The sequence below is a fragment of the Dermacentor andersoni genome, chromosome 3, assembly GCF_023375885.2.
Source record: "Dermacentor andersoni chromosome 3, qqDerAnde1_hic_scaffold, whole genome shotgun sequence".
In the NCBI taxonomy this organism is placed as follows: Eukaryota; Metazoa; Arthropoda; class Arachnida; order Ixodida; family Ixodidae; genus Dermacentor; species Dermacentor andersoni.
This window is the reverse complement of record NC_092816.1, coordinates 204,733,053-204,748,735: the sequence shown is the minus strand read 5'-3', so window position 1 is coordinate 204,748,735 and position 15,683 is coordinate 204,733,053. Positions and strand designations below refer to the sequence as shown.

The 15,683-nt window shown below is 45.1% G+C and overlaps 1 protein-coding gene across 1 annotated transcript; it reads right to left on the bottom strand.

The window, feature by feature from the left end:
* Positions 1-1,816: 1,816 nt before the first annotated feature.
* On the bottom strand, positions 1,817-14,962 carry LOC140216608 (uncharacterized). Its single transcript, XM_072286985.1, has 4 exons — positions 14,740-14,962; positions 13,337-13,659; positions 9,288-9,443; positions 1,817-1,931 (listed from the first exon to the last, which is right to left on the bottom strand). Exons 1-4 carry the CDS (start codon positions 14,896-14,898, stop codon positions 1,817-1,819), a joined length of 753 nt encoding a protein of 250 aa, XP_072143086.1. The 5' UTR covers positions 14,899-14,962.
* Between the last annotated feature and the right edge of the window lie 721 nt (positions 14,963-15,683).

The window sequence follows — 15,683 nt, the reverse complement described above, 5'->3', positions numbered from 1 at the left end:
GAAAATATACAAGGCCATAAATTTCAGATGAACAGATCATAAACAATGTTAGGTTTCAGAACAACAACAACAAAAAAAAAAGAAAGCCTGTGAATCTGAGTGGCAACAAGTTCTGCATACACCTATATTTCGCTTTTTCTTTATGCTCACAATTTCAGACGGAAACAACAATACAATGCAAGAACTTGGCCATGGTGCAGAAATAAACATAGACCTTTACATAGATATAAACCTATTTATCTGTTACAAACAAACATCACAATTCTCGAATAGCCTCAGTAAACAAATTCACTGAGCTTTGAGCAGTTCATTTCCCTGGTAAAGCTCACAATAAAATGCAACTAGTGCAAGCGTATTTTTACACTGGTCAAAATGAACACTGCAGCCAAGTGGGTGAATAAGTGTACAAAATTCAACTCTTAAGGTATGGGCTGTTCTTGACACTGCTTTGTATATGAAGCTAGCGAAAAGAGGCATCAAGTCTAGGCCAAAAAGCTAGCAATATCCTTGAAAACTTTGTCTAAAAAAGCAAGGCACTTGCTGGCATGTCCAGTTAAAGCCACGAACATGTTCCAGGCAAGGGCGAGATAAGAAAGCTGTACTGGCATGGCTTTGCATGGCATACAGCAAAGCCAAAGGCAACCAGAAACAAGGCTCCAGCGAAAAACATTCTGGTGTATACAAAGGAATCTGGCATTGTGTGCATATATATATTGCCAGGAAACTGCTTGTGCGAATATGCGTTGCAGACTTTACCCTGGTAACTGGTTTTGTGATTGCCTCAGTGATGGCCAGTTAGGTGTACGGGCTTATACCTGTTCACCTCAGTGTACAGTGTTTTTCATACTGGCTGAACTCGAGTAACTCCACAAAATCTGCCATCAATGGTAAGCTTAAGGCTTAAAAATTCTGGCATTCGCACAAAAGACTTGCAGCAAACACCGACAGCCACTGCACGTTCCAATCAATTAAGAAGCAAGGCATCATCTCTAAGCAGTAATATACCGTGGTGGCATGTGGCCTTCCCATCTTTGCTCACCAGAGGTTCTGCACATGCTCTATGGCGTGCTTGTGAGCTTGATGTGCATTGAAGACCATGCCGGCACGTTAAGTATGCAGACCATAGCTTCTCTATCAGGATTCTGCTCACTGCAGTTTATGGTGGTCGCTGCACATGTGACATATATCCTGCTCTGTGATACAATAACTGTTCTATGCTTCAGGAAGTACTACTGTGCTGCAGGGCTCATAACTAGCAACGTCTCAACAGGAGAGTTTAGGACTTCCCATGGAACAGAACTCGGTTGTGTGACTGCACTTTGGGTTAATGAAGAAAAAAAGAAAGCGCCACACCTTTGGCTTCAATGCTTGTCTCATTTGCTACCTGCTAAGTTCTCTTCAAAAGTCCCACTCCTAGGAGACTTGGTAGAAAAGATGGGCAGCGTGTCTGAGGAATGCATGTTCCTCAAGCAACAACAAAAAAAAAACGGTGAACAGGAAAGGCATACACTAAGTGAACTCGGCTGACCTCGAGGTAGGTGGCCAATCGAAGAATGAGGCAACAACACTATCGGGGAGCATCACAGTGGGGTAAGTCAACCATGGCAAGGACGGGCCATGGATTGGTTGCCACTCGTGTCGCAACGTCGCGTACATCACTAGGGACAAGAGGAACAGGAAAAAAAAAACATTCAGGAACGTCGGTGGTCCAGTTACGGTAATGTGCACTGTGCTTTACGACAGTCTGCCAGGGTCCAGCAGCGGCCGTACAGCCTCGTTCCCACCAGAATGCAGCAGTAGCACTTGCGGTGCAACATCACACGTCCACGAGCTGGTCGTCCTTGTAAGAGGTTGTTCGACCACTGCCAGAGTCGGCCAGCTCCAGCTCGGGGCTCACAGATGACAGTCCAGAGATGGAACTCTCATTCGATCTGTTTGGGGAACAGAGTGTTGCCAGTGCGGGATGAGCAGAGAAGCAAAAATCAGGCCCTGTCACTTCTTGGCTGTGCTCCCGAGACTACACGGCTAAGTGACCGCAAGAGAAGCGAACATAAGCTGGCGGTGAGCATCGCCATACAACAGATTTGCAGCAAGCAGTGTTTAACGGTCTGGTGTGGGCATGCTGACAGGCAATTCAGCTTTTCTTGACAGAAAGGCAACGTTACAGGGTTTTAGGATGTCCACAATTCTCACCGTTTGCAGTTTACCAGGTTACCAGAGAGGTGTATCGCAGCAACAACACCGGTGGTGAGATCTTGTGATGCTTTGTCTAGCCATAATGCCCAAGCCACCTATTGCGTTCCACGAGTGTTTATATCGAAAAAAAAATTTTTTAAATGAAACAGGTTCACGATTACGCCTTTGCCTAAGGTTTACACCAGAAATGTAGTAGAATGCACTGTGTTTGTCTGATCATGCATGCCTGCATCGCTTTTTTGCTCACATGGAATCTAGCAGCTGGATGACATATCATACGATTAAAGTTTCGCGATGTACTGAATGCTGATGCTGAAAGATCATGTTTGCTGGAAACAAATTAACCGGGCGAAAAAAAAGAGCGACTGTAATGGCTCATTTATTCATGCTCTTGCTCGCAAACGTTGCTCCGGGAAGTCTTGCAAGACGGGATAGTGTCTACGAGGTTCTACTGTAAAAGCTACTAAATCTTATACAACTAAGCAGTATGCACAGAGATAACTCCAGAAAGTTTTTGGAACCCTCTTGGCATTCTTTGCTTCCTCTTTTCTCCAATGACAAAATACTGGCAAGACACGACCTCAATCATGCAGGTTATTTTGATGCTACATGACATGGACGGTAACAAAATGGCCGGTTACTTACGAAACTTATGTTTTGTGGCATGGCAGCACCAATATGAGGCACCCAGAGAAATATGCCTAGTAAGTGGCATCACCGTTACGGCATACTAGGTAGCCTGAAAACAGCTGCTGATTCTAGGGCCAAATTTAAGCATTATGACTTTGTATAGAGCAGCGAAATGTCAATCTTCCTAGAGATGTGCGCAAGTACCTAACTGACTGATCAGCCAAATGCACATTACTACAAACTACAATAGTATGACAAAGGCAGAAATGCTCAAGCTATTAGGCTAGAATGCTATCGTATGCAGCCGAATAATCACATGATTTCTAGCAGAATAGCTGAACAGACCACACAGTGAAAAGGCTCAATAAATTCTGTGTAATTTGTTTCAGGACAGTACTGAAAGCAAATAATTATTGGACTAGTACATGCAAATTTTACAACAGAACACTTTTGAAATTCAGCAAGACCATGACACACTTGTTAGACATGCTACAAGCATCCGAAAAATGCATACAGGTTCTTAGTACTGACACACTGAGTTGAAGGCAAGAACGGATTTTTCATGGAGAATGTGCAGGTGTTAATATGGCGCAAAAATATTGTCTTCCAGGCACTCGTTTTGCGAAGGGCCACCACACAATGAATGTTACTGAATAGTGTTCCTGGCTCTCAATAAGTCTGAACAGCTTGGGTACTCAAATTCCATACTCAGCACTATTATAACAGGATCCTATTATTAAACGTCTCACTTCTCACTAAAATAGATCACTATCTCTGCTGCGCCAGGGAATTAGCCTGATTATATCAAGATGCCCAAATTCTGAGCTGCTATGTTTACCATTCTAGAAGGTGTACATTTGTGAGCTCTTAGCTGCTGCAGCAGTAAAATATGATTGAATGCCCCAGTATTTTTAATATAGCATTTACTTGAGTTTTGGAAACCTATAGTACTCCATTCCATACATAGCAGTCAACGCTGTGGAAGCTATGCAAGAAGGTCGGTCAAGAAAAGCTATCACTTCACGCATTTCGTCCATGCCTCGCTGTGTGCCAACAGCATTCTCTTGTGCGAGCATGCATGTGAGGCTCCTTGCGACAGTTTGGAAATAGTGAACCCCAAAAGGATGACAAAAATAAAAAGCGATGTAAAACAACACATTAGCAGCCGTATACCACAGTGTGTTTGTTTCGAAGGATTAAAACTTGTTTCATTCAATACTGAGCCTATATAAAAAACAGTTACGCAAAATTGCGGTAAAAAAACTTCGAACTATATCCAAGCACAAATGAAGCCACTGCAAGAAGTCTCTCTGGCCTCCACAGCATTGAGTGCTATGTGTGGAACCGAGTATAAGGAAGAAAGAAAGCTTTGAAGCTGAAGAAAAATTTGTGCTGGTCTTGGGATGAAGCCCAGGACCAACACCCTTCTCGGATGGTCACTCTACAACCTGAGTTAACCAGCAAGCAAGTAGATTGCGGAGTGTGGTGAAATTATTCGACAACTTGAAGCACAGGGACACTGAACATGGCAAACAAGTTCTGTGGAAGCCCGCAAGGCGGGGCAAGGTTCAGGAAAAGAGAAAATTGTCATTCATCCGAGCGTAGCAGGAAGCTACAAATAAAGCACAAGGCGAGTTTTCCTTATAGCAGAACCTCAATCATACATATCTTTTAGAAAATGCGAGAAAAGAACATACTAACCGAGAAAACGTACGACTGCAAGTCACTAAATATCGACAGACTCATCTGTAGTTGACAATTACATAATGTCAAGCATTATGCGAATCGTTGCAGCATGAAAAGCCGACACGAGTCGTGTTGCTGGGGCTCGAGCCCCAGTGACGCGTGTTGTCCTCTTTGCAACTGTGGCAAGCTCACATTTGCGCTTCTCCAATTCGAGCTTCTTCGAGTAGAGCATTTTGGTAGGAAGTTTTGATCTGCCGCCGTTGTGGCATGCAACAGCGATGAATGCGTGTCGAGCCGTAGGGCATCTCAGCGACCCGAGACGCATGTTGTCATTTTACAACTGTGTAGTGTTTTAGGACTGTGATGAATAATATAAACGAAATCGAGCTGGTGGGCAACACCGGAATACGATGCCTACGATTCCCCCAGAGCAATACACGACGCTGCCTTTGCGCCGCCTGCAGCAGGGAACAGTGGCGAATTTTGGTCACTGCCTGTTAAATGCGTGCAGTAAGTTCCCAGTAGCACTAAGGCCCACGCGCTGTGAAACAGATAAGTGAAGCTGCTCTTCGCAATAAGGTTGGTGGTGGTAGTTGTGAATGCGCATTAACCCAGGAGGAGATTTGTTGGTACCAGAATGAGGAACTGAGTGCGCACCAGCATTTTCCTGTGATACGGGCGGGCGCGAATCGCGGGGAAGCTGCTGCTGCAGACGGCTACTGTTCTCGATCACACATGCCTCAGACGTTTTCTTGTTTACAAGGGGTCTAGCGGCCGAAAAACATATCATATCGCAGTTTGGCGATTTACTGAACGTTTGTGACAAAAGATCCTTGTTTTTTTGGGAATGTATGAATTGGCAAAAAAATAAGCGTATCTGTATTGGGTCACATTATGTTCTCGATCATGAATGTTGGTGTCGGAAAATCATACATAACAGGATTAAATGAGGTTCTACTGTATAACTTGCTATATTGGTATTATTTCTTGCAGTTAAGTATAAATAGTAAATATGCAGCATAGTGATTGCATATTCGGTATGATTATGCATATAACGCACATTTTCTGGCAAGGCACAATTCCCTTTTGTGTTGAAAAATTATTACTTCAGTAAAAGCTTGATAATTTGGCACCTGTATAATTACAAATTATAGATGACTCTCAATACAACGAACCCTGATAGTCTGACAACAAACGTCCATTTTGTCCGAAGTCGATAATATCCAAAACGCCTCACTTCCGAAACATTCGTCGTGATGTCTAACAACGTTATTGCAAAGAGTGAGTGACGAACGTCCAAAGTAAAAAACAAACAATAAAAAGGTCTCGGCTTCGCCCGAAAGGCAAAGCATCGATTGCGATAGCAAATTAGTAGACAGTTATGCAAAGTAAGGACAGTAGTTTTATCTCGCTCGATAACCGCGGAAAGTTGCTGTCAATACATTGGAGTGAAGAAGCGCAGCAGCAGCAGCGAGTGTATTGACCTTTGTGCTGTCTCTCGCTTCAATGTGAACTAAACACAGTGCATACGAAGCTACCGGCACTTTGTGCACTTTGTCCACATCACAGTTCGCTTTCAAGATATGGCGGCAGTGTTGACATGCCGTAAGCAGCAGCCGCCGGAGTAGAACCCCTCCCTCTCTTGCCTTCCCCGGTGCCTCATGCACAAAAGAAGACGGTGCGTTTCTGCCCTGCCTTCCTCTTTCGTGTGGGCAATATTCAGCCACGATCGTCGGCTGACCCTCGCAAGTCAGCTGTCAGCCCGTGTCGACACTGCAAAAGTATGCTTTATATGCCCAATATTGAAAAAAATTGACGCTAATTTCGTCCACTGTAGCCAATAGTCTGTTGTATCACAGTTCACTAAGAGCGAATTTTGTTACGTTAACAAAATATGTAGAACAAATAAGGTTGAAATATGGTCCGCTATATCTGAAAGTCTGTTGTACGCAGGTCCATTGTAACAAGCACAGACTGTATTGTAATTCATACTAGAAGATTAGAATGGTGCTATCAGATATAGAGCATGTATATAAATTATATATAAGCATACACATATAAATGTATTGCACAGGAGACTTGTTAATTTAATACCAATCTGGTGCATGTCAGTTCATTTGACATAGGAGAGTACACATCACGTGTGCATAGGAGAGCGCACGTGGTGCAGAAACATCTCTTCATAATAATGTAACACTATAGGTTCGAATTACTGTCTACACAATACAAGGCAGCCCGTTACAAACCAAAGCCACCCAATTTTGATGCTTTCATTGACAGTGTTCAAACAGCTGTGATCCCTACGGTAAACAAGACGCAACCACAACCGTGGATGCACTTGAAATTCTGGAGCAGTCTTGCTCAAAATTTCCTGGCAGCACTGTGTGCACCGTTAACCACATAGTACAGTCGAACCTCGATATAACGAACCTCAATTTAACGAAATTCTCGAAATAACGGACTTTTTATTTTTCCCAATCTCTGCCCCATTGAAAACCATGTATTTTTTTTCGCGATTTAACGAGGTCACTTTATCCTGCACTTCCGATTTAACGAAGTCCTTGCGCATCGCACGCACGTACCAGGAGCCTCCTTGACAGGCAGACGAAAACTTTAGCCGGGCATACAGCGATTTGCATGCGCCCTTTAATGCTCAAATTTTCCCGGCGCACTTCAATACGTGGAGCAGAACATGCCGCTGCACCATCTATCGTGTACGTATGAAACCCGCAGAAGACGCGCTCATGTAGTGCTAGCCGGAGTGCTTCAGAAGTTCCGGAACGCGTCACGCTATGACGTCACCGGCCTGTTGGAACGGGAAAGCGTCAACCGGAAGTAAGTTTACGAACAGCGGTCGTTGGGCACGTTTTCTCAGTTGGTTACTGTATTTACACGATTGTAAGTCGAGCACTTTTTTTAAGTTTGGAAGTCTGAAGTTGGGGGGGTCGACTTAAAATCGAAGCCAAAACATGGCCCGGCTAAAAAGCGACACCAACGGGAGCTACAACATAGTTACAATTTTATGTTTGCTCTATGGCCCTACCGGTATCTTTTCGCTATCCCGTGTGCTTTTTCGCTTTTCGGAAGGGTTTTTCAACATTTTTGAGAGTTTTACAGTGCACGCAACACTCATGGGGGGGTGTCGATAGTTGATGGAAGCGCCGCTGTTCCCATTTGCGGCGGCACCCTCAGAATGGCGGCGCTTGCGGGGAGTATCGGTAGTTCATGGAAGAGCAGACACCGCTCGCGGATTACTTTCTCTGTTGAAAGGCATTGGCATAGGTTTGACGCATTCCACTTGAATGCCGGCTACGTGCTACTTCTACGCTTCCCCAGTCGTCATGAGTGCTCCAGGCCCACTAATCGTTTCGCACTCGTTCACAGCAGCGTTCAAGAGGGCTGCCATCCTTTACGCCGAAGAAACAAATCAGAAACGGGTGGTGCGAGTGTGGCGACTGCAGCGAAGCGAAATTTTCACCTGTGACGCGTGCCGAAGTGGACGCTTTCCGGAGCTGTAGGCTAAGCTTGCGGCGTATGTCACTGAAATGCGCGATCAGTCCCTGCCAGTGAAGTGCGGCATGGTCATGAAACAAGCCCGGACCTTCGCCTTAATTTTAAGGCCCTGCTCCACCGTGAGTACAATGACGGTGACGAAAGTATGGCGTACACAACAGATGTCGTTGACTCGTGGCAGCTGCTCTGCGATATTGAAAAGCGGCAGATGAAGCTGACGGAGTTCTTCGCTTCCACCTGAGTTGCATAGAATTGCTCTGTGGGTAGTTAAATAAAATATTCCAGCGTTCATTAATCAACGTCGTCATTGCTTTACTGAGCGCGGTATCATCCGATGGCTGCGAGCGTTAAGCGCTCTAATGGTAAGTGGTGGCCTCATGGATCCACCAAGTTAATACTACTTCCAATTTTCTTCGAAAGAATATTCAAGCTCATAGCTCTGGTATGTGCATAATTTTTATTTTCTTTACGCCATGGGTTGCCATGTCTTCGTGAAAGAAAATTTTATTTATATTTAGTGATGACAAATCATGATGATGATGGCACTGATGGCCACATCTAGTGGCAGCTATGAGCACTAGGCGCGGCGCTTGCTGCAGACCTGCTCTTCACCGTATGCGTAATGGAGAAAAATGCGTTCGTACCCGCTGGCTATCGGGCATCACGCTCTTGGTTGTGTTATTAGTTCCGGGGTTTATTGGTTATCTTTGTAATTTTGCTATCTACAAGGTGCCATACGCCAGGAGTGTTCCAAGAACCTGCATCTTTATTTGGACTGCTGAAACATGCGAACCTCGACTTTCGGCTGCAAATTGGACTTCATTATATCGAGGTTCGACTGTAGTACAAAAATTCTGTTGCGCAAAGGAGGAGTGTCATCCACATCTTACCAAATATATTTGGCACATATACCAAACCATCTTTTCTGGAGGTTCTCCTTGGCTATTCAGCAATTTAAACTTGACAACCGGAAAATAGCGCTATCTTTGTTGACCTCGTGTGGTATGAATTGGGACGTTTTCTCTGCATAATATAAATGCAGCACAATATGCGTAAGATACTGCCTGTGGAAGCAGTGTTCACATTACAACGAAGCCATACCGGGACGTGGAGGACAGGCAGGCGGTTGCAGGCATCCACTGCCAACACAAGGCCATGGCTGGCACTCCCCAGCCCATTCAAGGCAAGCAAACGAGGCAATGGGGGAAGGCGTGCCGTGCTGTTAGGGTTCAGCAGCTCCGGCATGCCTAGAGCAAGCGTACCTACTGAGTGACACGGCAGCCGAACTGCGGCGGCTGCTTCCGCCGGTCACCGGCAGCGGAGACATGTCCCCTACCGAGGACATGCGCGACTGGCTACCCAGGCCGTGCCTCCGGAGGAGCGTGTCAATGTCCACATCGTTGTCACTGTCCGAATCACTGCGAGGAGAAAAAAAAAATGGGCTTGGGCAACACAAGATTCCTGGCATGCATTTTACACTTTCAAACAGCAAATATTACTTGGCTCAGTCCAAAAATAAAAAGTCGTACTAACAGTCAATCTAAAGTGATGTTCAGAGGAACTACATTTGTGTCGCACAATGCCACCAAGAATTCAATTTGAGTCCCAAAGCCAAAGCTTGCGCAAATGAGGAACTCCTGACAATCAAAAAACCACTGTGTCAGGCACTTAAATACTCATTAGGAACAAACCACAAACCATAAACCAAAGCGAAAATAGTTTTGAAGCCTCTGTGAAGGACTATCAAGTGATCTTAGAACAGTAGAGTAAACGATAAACTTTCTTTCTACACTCAGTCGTGTGAAAATTATTGTGATGTTCATTGCAATATTCAAATGCTTTCGAAAATTTATGGAATAAATAAATAAACCTCTGATACATCATTGTGTTTTACTAGGAAGGAACTTGCAGGCTTGTTGACAGAAGGGGAACAAGAGATATTTTGGCACAATAGCAAGCAGGCTTCTCTGGGACATTATTTTCTAGAAAAGACGGTAGCACAACTTCACAACAATTTGGCAAAATGTTGTGCTCTGAATGGCTGCACACTTTGTCAAAAATTACCTAATGGGATTGCCGTATGCATGCTTCTTTAATCACATGGCATAATCCTAAAGTTCCCGTGCTGTTTGCCTTTGTGTGTTTATGCGAAGGCAGCTATGGTGTTGCACAACGCATTTGCAGCATGGTGTAGCACTGGCATACAGTGCGGCACATCATATTCTCTCAAGAGAACTTTCATAGCTCTCCTGCTCACACTTAGTTGTTGGCAAGCTAAATAGTTTCAGCCTGCCCTGCGCCTTGTCTTGGAGGTAATCTGCGGTGGGTGGAAAGATTGGGCTGGTGGCTTCATGTGCACTATGTTCTTGCATGCTTGTTTGGAGGTGGCATAATCATGTTTCTTAGACGCACCGAAGCACGAGGAAGCTCGAAGCGTTTGCTCGCAGCTGGTGCTGCTCTTGATCATGCCAGCATTGTGACAGCAAGTGTCCATGGTCATCGAGTGACATCTGTTCAAGTTTGCTTGTTACGTAATTTATTTAATAAGTGAATGTTAATGCAACTTATATGGCCGAAAAAACCATCACCCTTACTTTGTGTAGGTGTCTAACAGATTTTGCTGTTGCTATCAATGCTTCGCGTTTCGGGCAAAATTCCAACTTTCTCAATTAATAGCTTTTTTCAGATCTACTTCAACGGTGCATTGACAAAGCCGGGTTTCTCTGATACTCTGTCTTTGACCCTCTCCACGTGAGAAATATTTATATTATGGTGTGTTTTCTGGATGCAACTCGTTTCTTCGGACTGCCTGATTTTTCAGACGTTACTGTGGTACCTAGGGAGACCAGAAAACTGGATGATGACTGTAGGATACAAGTAAGGTATTTTAGTACTGGATGCATTTTTTCTGTCTTTCCACAGTACTCATTGCTGTATAGAGTTGGAAATTAAATTGTGCAAACTGAGACGTGACAGTCAATCTGGTCTAGGTCGCATAAGATAAACTAGGTAAAAGAAGAGAGACAAAGACATATGTCTAAGTTGCTAACTTTCAACTGATGCTTATTGAGGTGACCAGTGCCTTATAAAACGCAACAGTAGTTCACGGTCTCAGAAAATCTACTTCTTTCTCTAAGAGCACAACGGATGTGTAACCCTGCCTCTCCTTTTGTCCCAGTTTAGTGTGCTACCTACACCTAATCATGCGGTACCAAATGGGCCCAACATGCTACACCTATGTTAAATCAGTTGTGCGGAATCGCGTAAGGTGGAGGAAGTATCATGAAAGGGAAAGATTATGATCCTGTGCTTTGTAGCTTCGTGCTGCACAAATGTGGCATGAAGCTACAAAGCACAACTGATTTGCCATATTCTGCGTCCCTGTCCTTCGAGTTGTCGATTGATTCAGCCTCATGCTGTGATCTGCTAGTCTCCTGATTAGCTCATGGCAGAGCGACCACCCCAAAAAGGCGTTGGTGCCGGGTTCTAATCCCAGACCAGGACGAATTTTTCCTCAGCTGCGAGGCGCTCCTTCTATGAAACCCATATGTGTTTCCTTTGTAGCTTGTGCTACATTCAGGTGGATGACAATCTTTCCCTTTCTTGTTACACCTATGTGAGCGAAAAGTACAGGACAAGCGTGAACTCAACTAACCTTATTTGATAAGCCCATGAACAAGGTTGCAAGTTCGTGCTTGTCCTGTCTTATACGGTATTTATTCGAATCTAGGCCAACAGTTCTTTTTTTTTTTCAGGTAATCATATATCAAACTCTAGGGTTGACTTAGATTCGAGGATTTTAAATAACACGCCAGTTTGTAATTGAAAATGATAAATATGGTGCATGGCTACTGCCATCTAGAAAAGTCAGTATTGCAGCCACTGCTAGCCATGGCAGTAGCCAACCGATGTACATTAGTGACGTCGCCATTTTGACCTGTGTTGTATCAGTAAGGTGGCCAAGTATCGGCGTGCGGCATGGCCTTGTCGTAATGCCACCAAACAGGCGATGCCACAAACGGAAAGTTGTGCTAGCCGTGGAGGCACTGTCAAACATTCAAGCCGGGCGGGATCTAAGTATCGATGAGAAAAATGTTTGACGTTGGAGGGGGCAACGGGAGACACCTTTTGCGTGTGCCGCAACGAGGAGATGATAGCGATAAGGAAGATAAGTGTTGCGATAACAGAGAGGAGCGGTCCACCGAGACAGCGCCTCGTTTCGACGTGTACAAGCCGTGCCCCACGATCTGTGCATGCGTGGGTGCGTGGACGCAAGCTTTTGTGCGTCCGCAAGCGTATGAGGCTAGTAGCGATGATGACGAGGAATGAGCTCGACGTATTCATATTAAATAAATGTTCTTTTCATTTTTGTGAACGCTTTCATCAATTTATTGTTTGACTTACGTTCGAGGTAAGTCTTTTTATTTTTTCTGGCTTCGGACATTCGGGGGTCGGTTTAGAATCGGGGCTGGCCTAGATTCGAGTAAATAGGGTATGCTCTCGTGCTGCCTCAGTTTGCATGATTTTGGTGTCAAAGTGTCAACAGTGTGCTTTGTCAACTTGTAATAATAAAGTAAAACCCCGCTGTAATGAAGCTGTAGGCGAGGTAGAAGCTAATTAATCCATTACTTCATTAAACCGTCGGCCACCTTCAAAGCCACCATTGCCTGCAGGAGGTTGTTGCAATGAGTTGTTGCAAAGTTGAAGTTGATGAGAAAAATTGTTTTGTTAATGTATTGTGCCTCGTCTTCTACTCAGTGAGATGACCCCCTCTACTGTGCCCGTTAATGCACGGAGCGCAGCTGTGTGCAGGAGTCAGTGTGCTGGCACAGTCTGGTCGCGAGCAAGCACGGAGTCATTGCCAACATTGTTGTGCATTGCCAGATTATTGTCTCAGTGGTGCTAAATGATCAGTAAATCCTCTACCTTAACTGAAAAAAAGTTTGTTACATCCGGTTACAGAAACATTTTTGCTGCGTTGAAGTGAGATCTAAAAGCACAAGTTTTTATAAATACTTGAAGGTGAATTAAAAATAATTCCGGGGTCTTACGGGCCAAATCTCATCATGAACATGCCATAGTGAGGAATACGGATTAGTTTTGAGCACCTAGGCTTCTTTCACGTGCACGTAAATTTAAGCACACAAGCGTTTTTGCATTTCGCCGCCACTGAAAATGTGGCTGCTGCGGTCGGGATCAAATCCATGGCATCGAGCTATGCGGCGAGTAAGGTGAATTACGACTACGTCATATTATCCATTTGTTTGTCACAACCCGTTCCGTTATAAACTAGGTTTGAACCCCAGCCTACCTGTCTTCGGCCACGTCAGTGCCAGAGTCCAGGTCTTCCTCGAGCGCTGCCTGCAGGTCCTGGATGCGCTGGCAAGCCAGCTTGAGGTCCTGCTTGGTGCCCTGCAGGTCCATCTCTGCGTTCTCAAGCGACATCTCGAGCTCGTGGCAGCGTTGCTGGGCCTCAGCCTCACGGTGCTGCAGCGCGGTGCAGTCCTCGCGCAGCTCGCGCATTTGTCGCTGCAGCTTGCGGCAGCTCTCCAGGCTTTGCTGCTCCTTGTGTGTCGCCTGCTCGGACTCTTCCTGCAGCCGGCTGCATTGTTCCTTCAGGCGCTGCACCTGGCTCTGCAGCAACAGAATGCACACACATTACACCCGGCACACATATCCTGAAACCAGAAGGAAGCTTGAGTGGCGTTAATCTGAAAGTTAATGAAGGATGCCTACAATACCCTTCATTTCAGATTTTGTGCAGTCAAGTTTGCATTTTGCATAACTCAACCTCATTATAAGAAACAGGAATATAACAAAGCAAATCTAAAATATTTCTAGCTGATATTAGCATGCAACAAATTTATGCCTATAACAAATATAGGATGAAGCTTGTTGCGTCAGCGTCGTCTCGTGACTTATCCCCTAGCGCTGCTGTCGCATAATTCTCCAGTGTCACGGCAGAAAAATTACGCTCTACACGTATCTTTTAGGAAACCATCAAATGCAGTAAGACAAAAGCATTATTTGTGTACCTTCCTTCAAGCTGTACAGTTGAAAATGAACGGAAGCAAGCACTGCCATGTGTGCCAGTTTATGTTCCCAATGCATGCTTGCTTTCTGCGACAGTTGAGACTGAGCTATTGTTGCTGCTTCTGAGTGCTTTCAGTCCTGCGAGCTGCCTCTTACTCAGACACATGGAGACACACAGTTTTAAAATGTTTCCACAGTTTAAGAAGTTTCCATACTGCCCTGCATGTTGTAGCTGCCAAGCTGATAGGACACGAGTTTTGTTTCTGCAAATGTGCAGAGCCACAAGACCTTGCACAGAACAGCAGCATGATCTGGTGAAGAGCACACCAACCAATTGTGATAAAGACTTGAACAATATCCTCCACAGTAGCAGCACTAATTTCTTTAGTAAATGTTGTTAAAATAAATTCTGGACCCCACAAGCTATAAAAACATTCTCTGCACATAACTTTTTTTGGAAAAGGGCTTCCGCTACCCATTTTATGTTGACGCAATGGCACAGACACAACACGTCGTCACTGCTGGAAGTTCAAGTCACAACCCGAGGCACTTCTGGCTGAGACAATGGAGCGCCTTTGCTTAGCCAGGTGTCTCAGCTTGGGACAATGCACGAACTATCCCAAGTGTCCTCACTAACTAAGAAGGACTCTTGCTGGGCCTGTGTATTGGCCACGCACTCACCTCCAGCCTGCTCTTGGCTGTCTGTTCCAGCTCGAGCCTTGACTCCAACTCGCGCACCTTGGCCTCGAGGCGTCGCACAGCATGCGAGTCTTCTGCCTGGCTGGCCAGGTGGTCCATCTTGGAGCTAAGGTCCTGAACCTGAAACCACACCAAGCACATAAGTGGAGGCGATGGAGTTCACCTACATTGTGCTGAACATGCAGGCTCCCTTGTGATCAGCAAAGTTAAGCAGCATTCAACTGCTTTTTATTTGTGGTTGTTGGGACAGGAACCAACTGGGAATGCCAAGTGCTGATGGCTTCCCTTTGAAGCAGAATGACAGTCGAACCTTGTTATAATCAAAAGCGTGGCAGTTTGGGCGAGTTGGTATGTCATGACTGTTTTAGGCTTGTAGCGCAGCTCAGGAAGAGCAAAAAAGGAAGGAGGTAGGGGTAATCAAAGGGAACGGAAAACAGAGTGAGCGCTAACTTCCAACTGATGGTTTATTTCGTGACACAAGACTACTTATACACTCGGCAAACCATATGACATCAAGAGATAACAAAGAAACCAAGCAACAAAACCGATAGTGACCAAGTGGTAACATATTCAGACAGCCTGTGGCTGCAGTCGGAGATACGCCAATTCATTGCTTGATAATGATAATGAAGGTGAGCTTACACATGCATGGCCCAGACCAATGATAGCCTTTGCTTCGATGATTTCTCTTGTGAGCTGATTACGACTGCGACCAAGAATGACGCATTCCTCTAAGACAGGTTCGCAACCACACGTTTTGCAATGCTGCGCAAGAAACCCCCCAGCTGTATTACAATTCTTGGCTACCCACACCGTCACGGCCTTGTCTTTGTATGCTCAATTTATGCATTGTGTATTATTAATAGTCTGTATTTAAGCGGGCACGTTGAACTCAATCCTGGCCCCAAGAATAAAGCACAGGGGAC